At 38.6% G+C, this 19,466-nt stretch overlaps 1 protein-coding gene across 2 annotated transcripts in view; it reads left to right on the forward strand.

The window, feature by feature from the left end:
* Nucleotides 1–19,466, forward strand: part of Parp8 (poly(ADP-ribose) polymerase family member 8) — a 165,354-nt gene that overhangs the window by 96,791 nt on the left and 49,097 nt on the right. For both annotated transcript variants that reach the window (XM_076916193.1, XM_034523612.2), the window contains exons 8-10: nucleotides 2,656–2,750; nucleotides 12,328–12,388; nucleotides 12,810–12,900. In XM_076916193.1, the coding sequence (XP_076772308.1) occupies nucleotides 2,656–2,750; nucleotides 12,328–12,388; nucleotides 12,810–12,900 (247 nt within the window). The remainder of the gene's footprint in view (nucleotides 1–2,655; nucleotides 2,751–12,327; nucleotides 12,389–12,809; nucleotides 12,901–19,466) is intronic.

Here is a 19,466-nt window from a genome sequence, read left to right on the forward strand (position 1 = left end):
ATTTGTTCTAGTGGAAGGTGAGAGCCCACAAGTCATGCAGGCTTCAGCATGTAAGTAGAAAACGTGAGTAATTTGTTTTTTCACTTTCCACACATTTTCAATTCAGATTTACATTATAGGTCTTCGCACTGGAATCGCCTACTGCCCTAATAAGTTACAGAGGTTTTGGAGTTAGGTTTGGATTATTATTTGTCCTTTCGTGTTGTTTCTTTATTATTGAAATTTGGTTAACATTGCAAGGAAATGGGTTTTACTTGAACATTTTCATACATAGACATCCTACTCTGTTTTATTCACCCCCTGTCCCCTCCTTCTGATCTTCTTCCTCTCTCCTGTAGTCCCTCTTTGCTTTCATGAGAGTGTGAGCATTCCATTGCTTCTTCCTGTTCCTCTTGTTTTACTCTGGCTAGGCTCCCTTCCTTCCCTCTCATAGTGACGTTCAGCAACCCCACACATACCTAGAGTTTACAGAATGAAAACAAATGTGCTTTGTCTTCCTCATAGACGTAACAAGAAATATTTTTAAATATTGTCCTTTCTAACAAAAACATCGATTGTTAGTTTTAAACCGAAGATGATTAATTTTTACAAATTTTGATTGGCAATATTTTTCTTGAGAAGTAATTTGTTTCTTGGTGACAGTATATAAAGAAGATTTTTACATCTGCACAAATAGCATGCCTATGTATATATTATTACAGGAGATATGTAACTCATAACACTCTTTCAGAATGATGTTAAAATTGAAAATCAGGCATGTTATTTTAAGACACAACCATATAATATGTTGTTAAGTTTCTGTGACTTCCTTGATCAAATTCCTTTGTAGTTTGTGTCTGTGAGGGAAGTATAATATGATAAAGTAGGCCTTTAAAGATAAAGTTAGTGTGGAAAAGAATTAATGTATCTTATATTCAAAATAAAAATCAGTACTTGCTAAATCAAACATGCACAAGGCAATAGAAACATCAGTGTGGTTAAAGTAGGCTTAACCTCTATGGAGTAACTTTCTCGATGTGGGGCAGTTGTCTAATACAGTCTCTCCCTACACATCACAGCATGCTACTTGTCATAGTTAGGGTTTTACTGCTGTGAACAGATACCATGACCAAAGCAAGTCTTATATAAAGGGCAACATTTAATTGGGGCTGGCTTACAAGTTCAGAAGTTCAGTCCATTATCATCAAGGTGAGAGCATGGCAGCATCCAAGCAGGCATGGCACAGGAGGAGCTGAGAGTTCTACATCTTCATCTGAAGGCCTGTAGCAGAATACTGGCTTTCAGGCAGCAAGGATAAGGATCTTAAAGCCCATACCTACAGTGTCACACCTACAGCCACAGGGCCACCACATCTTCTAATAGTGCCACTCCTGGGCTAAGCATATACCAACCATAACATTACCAGTATACAAAAGAGGCCTTCTAAATCTGACTTTTCTTTATACTACTCATTCTTCCAGAGTGGAATTTGGTACTTCTCTTCAGTCCAGATTAAGTTTCCAGAATATCTGCCAGTCATTCATTCATTCATCCCCTTTAAGCAGTTGCGTTTCTTCAGAAAATCACTTTTAACAATGAAAGGTAGATCACTAATAGCAGTTGGAAGCAGAAAGAGGGTATCTTCTAGGATGTAACTGTGTAGCATAAGTACAAAGAAAGAACCCAGTCCCTTCATCTTCGCTATTGGAAGGCATAATGTGCTGGAGTATTCCATCATGCAGACATATGTTTGATTTACCTGATGCAAATTGGAACAGTAGTCATAAGTCACACTGAGTAGAAATGAATGTCATATAAAGGATTACTTCAGAGCACAGTAAATAGCTCAGAATAAGAGAAATGAAGAGTGGAAAACCACACTGTCAGTCGTGCGGTGTTCAAGTATGCCATGGCTCCTTCAGTGCACATGGTGCCTTTTAAGATTTCTTTTCAAAAAGCATGACAGCAAGAGTCAAAAGACTAGATTTAAGAAAAGTAAATAGAAGAAACAGATTAAGAAAGACATCCCAAATAGGCTTTTCAATTTAATGAATCCCCTCTTGGGTGCCATGATAGAACTGGCCATGTGGTTCACCAACTTTAGGATTCTAGATTTATTCTTGAGTAAAAGAGGCTTCTCATTTACCAAGCACACTCTTCTGGAGTTGGGATGAAAGACACGTACCTTGATCTTCTGCTTACTACTTACATAGCAGAACCAAAAGGAAGGTAAATACTGATTTGGCTCATGGTGTCTATGTAAGAAACAGGAAAGTTGTAAAGAGATGAAGAATAAAAAGCTTGTGTTCCTATTGAAATCTGTGTACTAATACTCCACGTTAATGAATGGATAAATAGTTCTAACTCTCTCCAAATAAGGACAGCTGAGAAGCATGACATTATCAGTAGTTATGTACATACACCTACCTAATACCAATATGTATGTATATAAAATCAATGAATTAAAAAGAGGACTGTAATTGTAGTGAGGATCTTGCTGAAGTAAATGTGAAAGGCCTAATGTCAATTTTAAAACATTGAACTATCCTAGCCATGTGTGAATAGAAGAACTTTGTGTAGACGCTGTTGGCTCACCTGTAATGCCCGGAACCTTTTGCTCAGGTTGTTTGCATTCTTGGTTCCGTTTACTTAGTCCTGAACTCTCCTCTCTGGCAGGTGAACTACGATGGGGAGCTCCACAAACACCCTCAGCTAGAAGCTGACCTGTCTGCAGTGAGAGAGCTCTATGGACCACACGCAGTTTCTCTCAGGTAAATGGCTTCTGTGCTTCACCTTGCGTAAGCCAATGGGATTTTCTATTAGAGTAACCTTAACAGAAAATTCTTTTCAGTGATTGTGTTTAGAAATGTTTGAAGAATTCTACTGTGTCTTTCATGATGGAAAAGGACAGTTTTATGGCTTTTTGTTATGTATTGTTAGTCAGATTAGCTGCATTAGAGAAATAATTCATCTTGAGGGTTAGTGTGCAAAAAGGTGCAGTCTCTAGAAGCTATGGACATACACTTGTGATGTTAGCACTTGGAAAGCTGAACCAGGAGGACTGCCAGTCTGAGGTGATTTGGGGCTGTGTAGCCAGGCCCTTTCTCAAAGGAATAAAAGAAAGAAAGAAAATAAAAGCAAAAGTGACATAATTATTTACTACATTAGATGGTTCTGGTTCTGTACTTCTGGGCTACATCATTGTAAACAATAAAAGTAAATAATGCAGAAATACTGGTTCCCAAGTCACATGGCGACTGAAGGCAGAGGTGGGAGACTTACTACATGATAGTTTGAATGACAACGTGTTTTAGTCTGTTACTAGCTATACTCTGGTTATAAAGTTCCTAGCTACTTTTAATTATATTTAACTCTTTGGAAGATCTCCCATCCTTATTCTGTTTTCTCTTTAGAGTAAGACAACATTTGTGTCCCTACACAGGCATCTACATGTCAGGCTGCCTTATTTTAGAGACTCATTCTTTGCATTTTTGCAAACATATAGTGTAGTTTCTAAGTATCCATGGAATTCTAGGTTCCTTTCCTGACCTCAGTTGCAGACCTAACTACCAAACTTCCCTGCTGGACCAGGTTGCCTCAGACCTCAGAACACTTGTACAAGTTACTGCCTGGTCAAGGAGCATTCCCTGCATACCCACTATGAATGCCAGCTGCTTGAGCCCCCTTCAGATCTGTGAATGGACAGCTCAGTCTGTATTCTGTGCACCCAGGATTTGGCTTTTGACTCTTGAGTATACTATTCTTGTTGTGTTATTAGTAATCTACTGACTAGAGAGATTTATAATAGATATGACACTGCCTTTTGTTTATTTGGTTTGCTTTTTAAATCATTATCCTGGCACTTAACATGGTATGGGGATGTTATACAAACTAGAGGATTCACAGTGGATTCTTAACCACTGGTAGTGGCAGCATCTGAAGAAAGACAAAAGGATACATTGTCTAGTTGTCACTCAGCCTCTTTAGTGGACACATGTAATTTGAGAAGGTGAACAAATATTTTTACTTGGGAACTCCACACAGCAGTAATTTCCAATGGTCAAATAAATGAGACTAATCAGTGAGCATTGTGTTCCCAAAGCGTCTCTCTCACTTTTGAACATACATAAGATACATACAATGGAGTGGTTATCCTTGGTAAAGGAAGTTTTTACAGACTTTTAAAATTTTAGCCAAGTACCTATGATCATTCCAGAACTGGTCTATGGTATGGTCCAGAGTAAATACTATGGACATTCAGTGTTACAGAGTGAATGCATGTGGCTAGTAGGAACTACCAGTCAGTTATCCAAAACCATGGCTTCTGTTTTCTATGATAGTGGAACTTTTCTTGAAAACATAAAACTTTAATTTTATATACAATAATCTTCATAGTAGAAAGTTCTGAATTCAGAAACCTAGAATTCAGCTTCGCCTCCTCCTCTCAAAATGTATATTGTTGCTTAGAGAATTGCTTTAGTTAAGATTTTAAGATTGCCTTTTAGTTATGATTTTCCTAAAATACATTTTCATATTTTCTCAGCTGTCATGCGACTGTGAAGAGTCTGTGTCCTCACCACGTATTTATTAGGCCAGTCTAGTGATCACTGTGAGTGTTTTCTATTAGTGACAGTGTTATTGACAAGGATAATACGTTGTAACTCTTATAAGTGCTTGGATTTCCAACCAAATGAAATTCCTAAAAGTCATAAATGACTTGATTTTTTTTCCTCCTGGTCTATTTCTCTTACAGCAGTTTTGATCCCACTTAAGTCTCGGTACGGTACAAGCCACGTCCGTTCTTGCCTTGTCTCGATTTTTTTCTAGCTATAAAGGATGATTGCAGAATAAATAACCTCCCTAAGTCTCGTGATATGAAGCAAACCACAGCAAAAACTGGTTTGACTTACTTAAAGTAAATAAAAATGAATTTGCAGCCTACTCTAGTCCTTAGACACACTGAGAAATGGGTATTTAGGCAGAAGGCATTGGAATCTTCCTTGCAGAGTTTTAAGTCTATTGAAAGCGGACTGTTCTAATTAGCTGTTCTTTAACTTAATTGAGACTCATAAGAACTTAATGGAGTTTGAAAAGCAAAAGTACCTTAATATGCACAGTAGGCTATTTGGTGTCTTTCTTTTCTCTTTCTTTTTTTTTTTTTTTTAAATGTGATATCTAATGAGAAAGGCAGCTAACCACATCTGAGTTCCATATTAGAGATAGAAATAGCTGATTGCCCAGGTTGAATCAAATCCCTTTTAAATGTGGGCAAAACATAGATATAGAAAAAGTAATTGATAAGAGATTCATTACTAAAATTCATAATAGAAGCTCAGTCTGTCCTTACATCAAAATCAACGTAGTGGCCACATGGAACCATGTGCTTAAGCACCGGGGATGACTTTGATGCAGTCTTGTGAATGGGAAGTGAGTTGGATCGTGCAGGTTACATATCTGGTGGTCAGACTAAATGGGTTTCATCTTGAGTCATGTAGCAGGATGCACCAGTGTGTGTTCTCATTGTAAATGTAATTCTCCAGTCATGCGTTCCTAAAATAGTGTAGATAAGCGTCATTTGAAAACAATTTGAGATGAGTAGTCTTAGAAATGGAAGGAAATTTCTCATTGCCCTGGAGAAGAGACAGTTTTGGTAGTCGCCTTATGAAATATCAAACGTCAATCCCAGATAACTGATCCTTTGTTTGGGACAATGGCATCTTCCATTAAAAAAATGGACATTGTCCCTATGCATAATCAGCCTTTTATTGTAGGTAATGCCTGCCAAATTGTGGATGCTCCCAGGTTCTTTGCCTGACGCATTGTGGATGTTCCCAAGTTCTTGGGGGTTGTACATTTTAATCTCCTTTTACCAAGAAGCTGCAGTGATAAGCCATTCTTATTTGATATTGGAGAACCAAAGTATTCTAAGGATTTGACAGTTGGAGGAACCAATGGACAGCACTAGACTGATAACCGACATACTGTTACCTTCTAAAAGAAAAGAACAAAAAACAAAGGAAAAAACATACAGAAAAAAAAAAAAAAAACACGGCATAACTCAGGATGTCCACTTCATTCTTCTGCTCCTCTAACTTTATATGTATCTTGTTTGTAGGAACTGCTTCCTTTTCTTGAACATCTTCTCTTCCTGTCACGTGACTAGATTGTCTTTGCCTGACACCTTTAGTCCTTGGCATAGGCATACAGTAGTTCTCGCCAATGAGTTATGTATAGATACAGAGGAGAATGATTCTCTGTGTCTTCTGGACTTTGTCCCCCTTGGTACCCCAGTGATGATGATGACTACCCCAGTGCCATGTGGGTGAGGTATTAAATCATTAGCATTGAGCCATTGCTCATTGTTATGTGGTTTTCTTCACCACATAACCTAACCTACATAGAAGTCCGTGATTCAGTGAAGGAAGATCTTGACCTGCAGGTTTATTCCTATTTCACATATTGATTCTCCACACTCTGGATTGAGGGCATAAAACTAAAAGATCTCTAAGTGAAAATCTGGGAAAGAATGAGAGAGTGTTCACAGTACAAAGACACCAAAAAGGGGAATGTTTTCCAGACGCATAAATGAAAATGAGACGTAAACTTCAGTAGCTCAGATCCTGCATACTCGCCTCCGCTCCCAAAGCCTGACTTTGTTCAAGCAAAACCAAGGGTTTTATTTTGTAAAGGTGACCACAAAATCAGAGCAACTTTCTGTTCTTTTCATTTTATGAATGCACTACTGTGTTAAAGAAGTTCATATTTCTTTCTCATCTGTATCTAAAATCTTTTCAGCTTGTCTTTTAGAAAAGTTTATAGCTGCATTGAGCAGCAGTCTTAGAAAATCTTTAATCTTGCCAGGCTTTCTTTCCAATGGCTAAATGAGCATATTTCTTGGCCAATTCACAAACATCTGTCCGACACTGGGCAGAAAGACACACTGAGATAGACATGCAGAGATAGACATGCACGCTATGGAGTTTCAGATGCCACAGGAAGGTGTGTGTTTCTTCCCAAGTATCTTCTCAAAACTGCACTGCCCCTTGGTTGAAAGCAGAAACAATTAAACAGTAAACATTTCTCAAGAACCTGTGTTAGAATTGTGTATATGAAAATACATAGTTTTTTATAGTTAATAAGTGAAAGTCAGATATCTAAAATGTTTTTATAATAAACATGTTCACAGATAATTTGAATCAAGTTGTTGTAACTATTGTAAGTGTATAATTAACAAACTGGATAACCAGCATAGAGAAAGGATAACCAGCATACACTAATATTCAATATAGTGTACACATTAAATATATGTTAATATATATTTGGATATCCTGTGAGCATTTCTTTTCTTGAGAGGAGCTTATTTCTGCTTACACTTTATATTTCATCATTGAAGGCTGCCAGGGCAGAGATGCAAGGAAGGAGCAGAGAGGCAGGAACTGATACTGAAGACATGGAGCTCTTTGTCTTTCTCTCTAAGGCTCGCCATGAGCCTCCCCCTCCCTTCCCCTTCCCTCTTTCCTTCCCTCCTTTCCTCCCTCCCTCTATCCCTCCCTTCCCCTTCCTTCTTTCCTTCCCTCCTTTCCTCCCTCCCTCTATCCCTTCCTCCCCCTCTATTGTTGAGACCTGCAGAAAGTTGTTGAGGCACTGAAGAGGTCTTGATAACTAGGTCATTCTCTCTGGACAAACTGTAATCATGCTTCGAGTCTCTCAGTGGAAAACATGAAATTACTAGCATTATGTTAAAAGAGCAGCAGCACAGAAATAATTGCACATGCATAGTTCCATTTGTGAACTCTGAATTATGGCATGCAAGCACACAACAGTGTACCCATTTTCAGAGATGTGTCTGGACAGCGCTGCTAATTGCCTCCTTAAGGGTGTGCACTAGTATTCTGCCACGGCAATGCAGAATGCCTGTACCATCTCACTTCCTTAAAAAAAAATCAGTTGTCATCAATAGAGAAGAAGCTGTTTTGAGTTAAAAAAAAACTTTAAGAAATCATACATGGAATAATAATTATCTCAATTGTCACAATGAGTGGTGTTAAAATTAAGAATGCCACCTGCTGATCAGTCTTTTCTATTGGATTCTTTAAGCCACTTACAGAGAATCTTTTGTGGATTAGGATTTGTGGATGTCTGTATCTTTCCTCCCTGACTCTTAACCACAGTCTTCAAGCTAAGACAAACTCAGACATCCTACTAATGGAATTGTAAAGAGGAGAGGAAGAGGAGGCATGGCCCTGAAGAAGAAAAGGGAAGTAGTACCTTGATAGATTGGCCATTGTGAGTGCAAGTAGTTCTAATCCTTTAAATGTTGAGAGTCTCAAATGAGTCATTCCATGTATTTGACTTCATAGTCACAGAAATTATTGTTATGAGAACACAGGTATGTAGAAATTTCCTTCCGAGGAAAGATTCTGTCTGTATTTATGGTGCAAAAGAATCAAATGAATCCAAGTATTTTATTTGTTTTACAGTTGCTAGACTTTAATTACAACCATTTAAATGTATGATTTTGAAGAATAACACAGAGCACGCTGATCATACCGAAGAAGAGAAATAACAAGAAAAAAATCTTTATGTACCATATATAGAGATTAGAGGGAGGTTTAAGCAAAAATAGTGTTGTCTGGTGTCTTAGGGAGGGGTTCTATTGCTATGACTAAGCACCATTATCATAAAACAAGTTGGGGAGGAAAGGGTTTATTTGGCTTACACAACAATATCACTGTTCATCATTTAAGTGGGTCAGGACAGGAACTCAAGCAGGGCAGGATCTAGGAGGCAGGAGCTGTTGCAGAGGCCATGAAGCCGTGCTGTTTTCTGGCTTGCTACTGCTAGTTTGCTCAGCCCTTTCTTATAGAACCCAGGATCACCAACCCAAGGATGGCACCACCCTCAATGGGATGGGCCATAGCCCATTAATTACTACAAAAACTGTCCTACAGCTGGGTCTTACGGAATTATTTTTCCCAATTGAGGTTCCCTCCTTTTAGATAACTGTAGTTTGTGTGTCAGGTTAATATAAGATAGCCAACCCATCTGTTCAGGTGTGGCGACTCATACCTGTAATCTCACACTTAGGAAGCTGAATCAGGAGAGCTATGTGTTTGAAACCAACCTGGCCAGGCAGTAAGACCCTGTCTCCCAAGATGAATATTCTCTGATGATGCTGAGTTGACTTTGCACATTTTACCTATTTCTGATATATAATAGTAACGCCTTTCTGAATACTGGCTAGGCGTGTGTTTTTATAAGATGTATACCTTTCTAAATAAAATGATCTTAAAATGGACACTGTTTTCAAACATTCTTTCATCCCTGTGAGGGTAAGGTAGAGAGCTTCTAGACACAATCTTTACTGAACATTGCAAAAAAACATGAAAGCTAAGATGATGTAAGAAAAGTAGAAATGAGGCTATCAAAAAAGTAGGATATCTGTTTTTTATTATTTAATACATTTCATTGTTTGCGTGTGTGTGTGTGTGTGTGTGTGTGTGTGTGCCACAGGACATTGGCCTGTGGACATCTGTCTGTGGAGGTATAAGGGTCACCTTGGAGGTGTGGATTTCTTTCTTTCCACTCCATGGATCCAAGGGATCAAACTCATATTAGGCTCAGCGGCAAAGATCTTCGTCTGTTGAGCTGGCTGTAGAAGCTGACAGCTCACGTCTCAGACCACAAACAAGAGACAGAGAGAGAGAGAATTTGAAATATCATTAAATGAAGTCTAATACCTCCAATGATGTACTTCTTCCCACAAGGTCACACCTCCTAAGCCTTCCCAAACAGCACAGCCAAGTGGGGACCACGTATTCCCTAGAGCAATGGTCCTGAAGCTTCCTAACCCTGCAGGCCTTTAACACAGTTCCTCATCTCATGTTCTTGGCATCTATGATATTCATGAACCATGCCTGTGCTCATAGTCATTAAATTATGACCATTGAATTTGTTCCTAATACCCAATAAAGTACAAATGGATTTTGCTTGTTCAAAGTAGTTGCAGAAAAGAAGTAGAAGAAGCAAAATTAAGTGTTCAGAAAAGAATGGCTCTCCCCAAACATTCATAACATACTTATTTTCTTGGTCATCACAGAAAATTTTCTTAGAGGCATGAAGAAAATTTATTTGATCTTTATTTTTGCATGTTTGGCATATGACTTCACATAAAATATGCAACATTTTTGTGAAGGACATGTTATGATGTTGTTTTTAAAAGTTCATTTTTGTGTCAATAGTTCTCAAAATGTTAGCATGAAAAACAAAATATATTTCCTAAGAAATTAAAAAATATCATGTGCTCCATGATAAAACATATTTTTAAGGAGAAAAGTTAAGAGGTTAAATTATTATATTTACTTCTATACCTCTTTGGTTATGAAAACACAAGTTACCAAAGGCTACTGTTTGGTTCTTTTATTTATTAAGCTATACAAATTACGTAAACTAAATCATATAATCACTCATAAATTTTATACTCAGAAGCCTGTAAACAGGCCACAGTCATATACTGTATTTGCATTATTAGTGTGTATAATACACAACAATTGTATTGAGTGCCTGCTCTGTGTTTGACATACTACACACAAGTTTCCATTTGAGTATGTGTTGATAGACTCTATTGACTTTTTAAGTTGTTGGACAGCCTCATATATTCATCTAATGAATTTTAGTTATTTCCATTCTCTTTCTTCATTCCATCCCTCTTCCACTAGAACTGATTTCAACAAGTACCCCTCCTGCATTGATGTCTTTGTGCATGTGGCCCACTGCATCCAGTAAGCGTTACTGGCCCAAGTGTAGGTGAGAGGTAATATAGTGTAAACCCATTAACTTTGCAGTTTTCCACTTGACAACTTTTTATTTACCTGTTGATCAATTTCTTCACTAATATTAATGTTAAGCTATTTACTTCACAAGGACCTGATAGTATCATCCATTGATCTTTAAACTGGTATTTATTATAAAGTGAAGTAAAGTGGTGGTTATTGACTACTGGGCCAGTTTAATGCTTGTATAAATGACTGACAAATACTGCTATTCTAGTACCAGTGTTGGCACAGAGCTGTAATGTGTTGTTACTTTATAAGACTATAAGTAATAGTGTCTATAATATTTCTGGATCCCCCTCTTTATCCCTGCCTGAACTCTCTCCTTTCTCCCACCTTCCTACCCTTTCTTTCTCATATAGTCCAGGGTTTCAGGATTAGTTGTAGTTTCATGTATGCTTAGTAAACAGTCTCCAGGTTTACCTGTAGCTCCAGCCCTTGCTTTGTGGACATTAAATCATCACATGTATATAAAATGCTGAGGACATTTTCTACCAGTTATGAGCTAGATTTAGGTATTGTATATTGATTCTATGATTTTGGTTATTTCCATATTTTATTCCTGATTCTCTATCCTATTTCATAACTTCAGAATAATTGTGTGAACATATAAACTTATAGACACATATGTGAAGAATATTAAAACTGTTATTTTTCATTTTCACTCACACACACACACACACACACACACTTCCATACATAAATTCAAGAGTTGCTTGCTTCATGGTACCAAATATTGCCAGTTCCCCGAGTCACAGTAGTCTTCCCCAAGTGATTGCTCCAGTATCACCAACCAATCAAAGGGAAATTTAATTTCATTAAATTAAAAACTATGCTGTACAAAAGTTGGTTTTTATAGTGCCTTCCTATGACCCAGGGATACAGCTTACAGGCAGAGTGGTGGATTAGCATATGCATAAAACACAAAACTAAACTGGATTGGCTGTAATGACTCCATGTGGGTCACCCTGTCACTACTTAGTTGCATGTCACCTTGTCAGACTCAGGGCTACCAATACTCTTAAGACAATGCTGTGTGAGTAACAGCTCTTGGCCAGTTTCCAAGACACCCATGTTTGAGGCAGAAGAAGAATCCATTACTGTAATTTTATTGTGTCTCCCCGTTGCCTCCTTATATCAGATACTGCTTTCTTGCAGTTAAGATCAGTTCCTTTTCCTCTGAGTGGTTGGTGATACTAGAGTAGTCGCATAGGGGAGACTACTGTGACTCAGGGAAGCGGGACTCTTTGCTACCATGAACCAAGCAACTCTTGAATTTATGTATGCGTGTGTGTGTGTGTGTGTGTGTGTGTGTGTGTGTGTGTGTGTTCGGTAGTATAAATAGGCCAAAAATTGGACAATAGGAGTAAACTGAATTAGTTTACTCATATCCAAGGTCATTTCTGATCTTCAAAGTCAGCATTCAGAATTCATGACTAAACTTTTAATTAAAATAACCAATCAATTATAAACTATTAAGGAAAATGAAAACATTCATGTTAATCTTCGCTTTCAGGGAATATGGAGCTATCGATGATGTAGATATTGATCTGCACATTGATGTCAGCTTTCTGGATGTAAGTATCCATTTCTATAACATGACTGGCACATCTCATGTACATTTATCTTTATTGAAAGGAGTTTGGATTATTTTATAGCACCACCACATACTGCTGCTGTTAAAGTGATTTATGAAGACTGATCAATGAAGCTGAGATAATATTTCTTTCTCACTGTTTTTCCACATATCATAAAATGTCTGTTTTAATTATAGCACTTAATTATGTAAGTTCTCATTTTTAATGTCAGACACAAAGGCAAAAGAATGAATGCTTTGGCCTTCTTTTCACAAAATACTGGTTTTTGAAATAATTTGTAGACCTTTATAATGTATATATTCCATTAACCTAAGTTTAAGTTCTGTGTATTACTATTTTTTTTTTTTTTATTTTGAGCTCTAAGAGAAGCCAAACTTACTCTTTGAACGTGTTTGTGCAGGAGGAGATTGCCATTGCCTGGGAAGTGATTCGAACAGAACCTATCATTGTCCGACTCCACTGTTCTCTAACACAGTATTTAAATGGCCCAGGTTAGTCTTATTTCTCTGCTGTTTTAAAGACTGTGCCCTGTGCAACATGAATGTTTATTTGATAATTCTGAACGTGTGAAGCATCTTGATAACTGTGTGGGCTCTGTGCTAAGCAAGATGATTTATCACCTATATAATTATGGAAATTGCATGGATAATGCTGAACTGAAGAGGCTTGAACAGTTTCTGTAAGGCAAAAAGAAAGCTCAGAGGTTTAGAACACAGTTGTGGCTCAAGACCTTAAACTTGGTTATTTCATTTCCCTGTTTATCCTTCCCATGACTCCCAGAGAATTTACTTAGAAAACCATAGCAAGCTGAGGTCATGGAATCACGTTTGCTCTTTGGATTCCTATGGGACAGTGCTGTTCTATTCGACTGATGGTTATTAAAAGCAAGGTATTCTACTATAAGCAAATTTTACCCAAACACATCAGAGGGCTAAAATGTGTTCCCACCAGTGATGGTACACACACACACACACACACACACACACACACACACACACACACACACACACCATACTCTAATTTCATCTGCTTATATTAAACTAGTTACTTACTGCTGTAGTCATCCCAAGACTTTGTTCCTTGTGGGCTTTCTTTGGGTTCACTTAGAGTTGGCTGCAGTGCGCTCCACCCCATTGGTTTTCAGTCATGTGGGATATGAAGCTGGAGGACTTAAATGTCTTTCTAAGTTGGAAACACATCATGGTGCTTTAATGGCTAACAGTTGATCCAGGGATTAGCTGGCCTGCACCCATGTTGGTGACTAGAGTCTGCCTCACATTTGACATGTCCAGGTCTTTGGGCTTTTACCATGATGGACAGTGTCCAAAAACCATGTTTCTTGATACAAGGTATGCCTGCTTAATTTTATCCTGACAGTGGTTCAAAGACAATGGGCTCTTTGGTCTGACCTTTTAAAAAAAATTTAAATCAGGAATACAAGTGAGTTATTTAATTTCACTGAAGCACCAGCTTTATGAGATGAGATGAAGTGTGTGTCCATATAATCCTACCGCATGTATTGATCACATATAACTCTATTGTCTTTCATATCATATATCCTTTCTGCGATTCTTTTATTTCTTATAGCCAAGGACTTGGGCTTTTTTTGCCAGTCTGTCGTCCACTGTGCCCGTTGTTTTAGTTTATAACAATGCTGGACTGAATGACCACACTACATATTCATTTTGTCTGTCTTCTTTACTGACCCCATAGTATATATGCCCTGTGGAGCATCTGGGTTATTGTTTTGATTTTTTTTTATCTAGTCCATATCACTTTGAATGTTGACTGGGATCATCAGTCAGTGCTTGTCCAAGATTAGTCCTTTTAGCTGTGATTCTTCAGTTTGTCCAGCAGGAGCTGAAATACTCTTCACAACTTAGTGTGTTTTGTAAGGTTTTATTTTTTTCTCCCAATAAGTGTTGGAAAGGAAAACAGTGCCTTAGTGACTTACATCCTGAAGTTTTGACAGCTGGAGAGCTGGGCTGCAAATTGTTTGCCACCACATCCTGATTCCATGACACCCTTTACCAGCCTTGGTACCCCATCCTTACATCATCTCTCAAGCCCTGCACAGTTCTGGCTACTTGCTCACAGACCCTAAGTGGACTGTACTAAGACAGTTTCATATGTGCCCCACAACCCCACAATTTGAATATAACTCGCATGAGAACAGTGGCCTACATAAACTCTGAGATGTAATCCATGCTTACATCCTACCAACAGGACAGTGCCAAAGGGCAGACACCTCATTTTGTGCCCCTACTGGGATGTTCCTCTTTCAATCATCTTCTTTGCTTTGCTTATTGTGTATACTGGGGTCTCCTGAGAGCAAGTCTTAATAAGTGTTTGCCCCACATCCTTGCTTCGGGTCTCCAGAAGATTGTGACTGTGGCTGCTCTGTTTAGCAGTGTGAACCTGGGGAAGTGGTCTTCTGCAGTAACCTACTTTATCCAGGGCATTAGACAATTTATATTCTGAGGGTTAAGCAAGGTCATGGCAGCAAAGCTCACTTGACATTATGTTGTATACAGTTAGGAGGGAAAGGTCACATTAGTTGGGGCTGTACATAGTCACAAGGACAACTGGATCTTGGAACCATCATTCTGAGTGGTGATAAGGGTGATGAAGGGTTTAAAGGACATGCCCTGGGAGGGGAATGAAAGCACATCCCAGGAACAGACTGTGGAATGGAGGAACAGAGATTACAATACTGTGGACTTATTTAAATGGAGTTTTCTCACAAGGTCTCAGAAATCTCCTCGTATGTCTTTACTCATCGAAGATGTTATGCCATCAACTCAACATGAGTAGGGCATGGGAGGAACCAACAGCCTCATGGGGGCAAGCACCCTGCCAGGCTGACCTGGCCGCTCATGGTCAGTCTCTAAGAACTTACTGCCTGTGTGTGCTTCTTTGCCCCTTGTATGAGATGCATTTGTGACTGATGGCTTTTCACACCCTCTCTCACAGGGTGGGCATTTGGGGCCAGCCAGCAGGGCTCTGGAGGTTAGCGTAGACTTGTTTGTTTTTTTAATAGTAAAATTTTCTTCCACTTTCTTACATTACTGCATTTACCTGAAGTTTGGCCACCTTTCTCATCGTTCTCTTAACATACTAGTTAAATTGTAGGTTGTTCAGTTCTTACTTCCATATCTATCTTACTAGCAAATTCCTTCAGTAGGTACTACTTTCTTTCTGAAAACTTGGGGAGCATTTGATTGAACATGGACCATGATACATACATAGGAGTAGACCAATCTTTCCAGAACAAAAATCAGGGTTTATCTTTACTTATAATTTTGATTATTGCAAACAGGTAAAATGATGGAAAAAATCTTTTTGTATTAAATTCTGTTATGAACACAATTTTATACTGTTGACAATAATTACATTTTTTTTCAAAATTTTCTACATGTATTCAATGTGCTTTGATCAAATCCACTCCCTTCTAATTCCTACCCCCATCTTCCCTTGATGAGTGTCACATGCATATTCTCTCTCTCTCTCTCTCTCTCTCTCTCTCTCTCTCTCTCTCTCTTCCTACCCCCACACGCCCTGTCTCCCCTCTCCTTTATAAACCTTCTGCAGTCACTCAGTGCTATATACCTAGTTGCTAGTTGAGGGCCATACACTGGAGCTTGGGTAGTCTCTCAAATCCCTGAAGAAAATTCACTCTCCCACCCACTCCCACAGTAGCCATCAATGGCCAGTAGCTTCTGAGGTAGGAGGCAGAGTGAGCCTCTCCCATCCAGTCTGGTATTTTGGCTGCCTTGATCCTGTGCATTTAGTCACAGCTGCTGTGAATTGCAGACCCACCATGTCTAGCAAACACCATTTTGCTGTTTGACCAGTACCTCTGGCTGTTACAGTCTTTCTGCCCACTCTTCTGAGATGATCCCTCGGCCTTAGGAGGTGAGAGTGTGATATAAATGAGATGATATTTCTTGAGGGTTGTTTTTCGGTGTCAACATTTATAGTAAAAGGAACTTGTAAAATTTTGTGACTAATCCAAGATTTAAACTGACCTACTTAGCAGTTCTTTTTGAAAAGCATTTCCTCCTATGTTCTAGGAATGTATGACGGGCACTAATTTGAAGTGCCGCATTTAATCCGACTGTGAGTAAAAAGAAAAGAAGAAACAGGACAGGTGTTTCACAGTTTGAAATTAAAGTTAAGGATAATTTTTATTGTATATACTTTAAACATGATTGAGTTTGTTAAACAGTAGTATATATTACTTAAAAGCACCAGCCCTCTTTTGCTTTTCTGTTGGAACACTGACCAGCTCCTGCTAGTAAGCCTCTTTGTTTAAATAGCTCACTGTTGGTATCCTCTGCACCTGTGCTTGCCTGGTCAGAGTATCAGAATAATTTCTACTTGTTTTATGCAGCCTTCGTGTCCCAAAGAAAATTATATGAAGTAAGAAAATTTTACTAACTTTCTATTATTTTAATGTGAAAATACATCTCTTTCTGTCAAATTCTATTTCTTTCCTACCTTGAATGAAATCGTTTTTCTTTTTTTTCTTTTTTCTCCGATGTGAAGTCTTTAGTCCTCAGAAAGGTGTACAGGACAACATCCTGGTAGTCTTTGAAGTCCTTTACAAAGCTCTTCTCTTTTGACAATTTCATACATGTGTATGATAAGTTTTTAGCATTTTTTAAACCCCATTATCCTCTCTCACTTCTTCCCTCTTTTGCTGAAGTGTTTTTTTTTTCTACACAACAAACCCCTCCTACATTGGTATCCAGTGTGTGTGTGTGTGTATGCATGCGTGTGTGCGCACGCACGTATTTGCATGTGTGTGTCCCACTTAGCTTAATTATGGTTGCTTGGATGAACATGAGTATAGTGTTTATGGGAACATAGGCAACTTATCAATGGCTGGACCACAGAAGAAAACATTAGCTTGCCTGTAGGCCAGTGATTCTCAACCTTCCTAAGTGCTGGGACGCCTCAATATAGTTCCTCATGTTGCAGTGACCCCCCAATCATAAATTTATTTTTGTTACTACTTCATAACTGTAATTTTGCTACCATTATGAATTATAACTAAGTATTTGATATGAAGATGACCCCTTCTTAGGTGACCCCTGTGTAAAGGGATCATTTGACCCCCAAAGGGGCCATGACTTACAGGTTGAGAGTGTCTGCTGTAGACATTCTGAGGGTTAAGGCCTCCTGAACATGGTCCCAGGCTTGTGGATCCCTTGCAGCTAACCAGGCTGCAGTGAGACCATGCACTCAGTGCCACGTCACGCCCTGAAGGCTCAGAGCACTTGTCCCCAGTGTCTTTCTCTTGCATTCTTCCCATCCAGTCTTTGTTCCTGTTTCCGGAGCGTTTGGTGTACTGCTGTAGAAATTCTGTTGAGAAATGAGCACTCCACTCTGGTGGATACCTGCTTTTCTTATAAGAGAATATTTGTCACGGTTTATAATTTTATGTATTAGTGCAGTTTGCCCTCCTTTGCCCTGCTCCTTTGACGAAGCATATACTACTTTCCATGAGTTTATCCACAAGTCCTGGCTTAATCACACTTTATAGTTCAGAATAATTTTCAGCTCATTATTACTGGTTTGCAGGAAGTTATTAAGTTTTTAAGGCATTGTTAAAATTTTACATAAAATGCGTTTAGAGTTACTGAAAACTAAAGATAGCATTGAGGCTCTCTGTACCCTCCCTGCTGCTTTCTTGACTTGTTTATATTATTTCATTAAAAGGAATTACTTATGGTTAATTACATTCACTTTAACAGTATTAGTCATTTTATCATTTGAGCTTTGGAATATTTTTAAAATAGCATTTTATGAGCTGTTTTGGTATACTTTTAAGTTTTTAGGTCATTTAATTTGTATTGCTACTGAGTGAGTCAATATTTGTTATTCATAGTTTCCTTAAAAATTAATTATTTTGTTAAAGCATGAGCACTTATTGTCTAGTCTTTTATGCAGTGACTAAGTCTTAAAATTTTGTTTGTTAGTTTTTAGAATTACCTAGAATATATGCTGGATAGGCATCACTGCCAAATATTGCCATTTCCCTTCTCCATGTCTCTCATACACTTTCTCCCCTGAAGGGTTTTAATTTTTTCAGTGTCTTTGGACCTTGCTATACCTTAAGAGTAGACCAATCTCCTTTGACTTTCTCTTATTAGTCAGTTTTTATTTCTGCCCATGAGAACATTTTATGTTTGAAATCTTGGGGAAGAACATGACCTATTCCTTTTCTTCTCTTGTAAAGACTTAATTTTATATGCATTTTGCCTGCATATATGTCTGTGCTCTCTCTCTCTCTCTCTCTCTCTCTCTCTCTCTCTCTCTCTCTCTCTCTCTCTCTCTCTGTGTGTGTGTGTGTGTGTGTCTGGCTAGTGAACTCAAGGCCGGAAGAGAGCACCCGCTCTCCTGCGCCTGGAATTAGAGACATTACTGGCCATGTTGTGGGTGCTGGGAACTGAACCTTGGTCTTCGGCTGGAGCGTTAGGCTCATTATCTGTTGATTCATCTCTCTAGCTACTTTTTAAAAATCCTATTCTTTGAAAAAATTTCACAAATTTTTCTTTTAATGCAATAACTTCTTGTTGGGGACACATGGGATTGGACTGATGATCCCAGTATACTTCAGTTTTACGGAAGGGTTAGAGCATCCTTAGGATTGAACTCATGGGTGTGTGGGGAATGGCGTGTGTCCATCCTGAGTAGGGCAGCGTGGACTAAGAACTGTGAAATGTCTGTGGCTGAACGTGGCATCCCATTCCTGACTGTTCTGTCACATTCTGGACCCACGTGGTACTACACTGTGATTTGTGCACGAGTCTCCCGCCACTTTTACGTAATCACACAACTCTGTTTCCTTTCTGTCCTATTCCATTCTTGTCCTCCAAGAAGATTCTCACCAACAAATTATTTATTTTTCACTCTGAATAATTAGATATAACCCTTGACCTCGAATTCCCTCTCAGCTGCCCCTGTAGCTCTGCATTTTCTTCACTGTCAGATGTTTTTATTCGAGCTTTCTCCGCTCCCTTCATTGCTTCTTTCCTCCCTTAAAATCCAC

The sequence above is a fragment of the Arvicanthis niloticus genome, chromosome 19 (genome assembly GCF_011762505.2).
Source record: "Arvicanthis niloticus isolate mArvNil1 chromosome 19, mArvNil1.pat.X, whole genome shotgun sequence".
NCBI lineage: Eukaryota > Metazoa > Chordata > Mammalia > Rodentia > Muridae > Arvicanthis > Arvicanthis niloticus.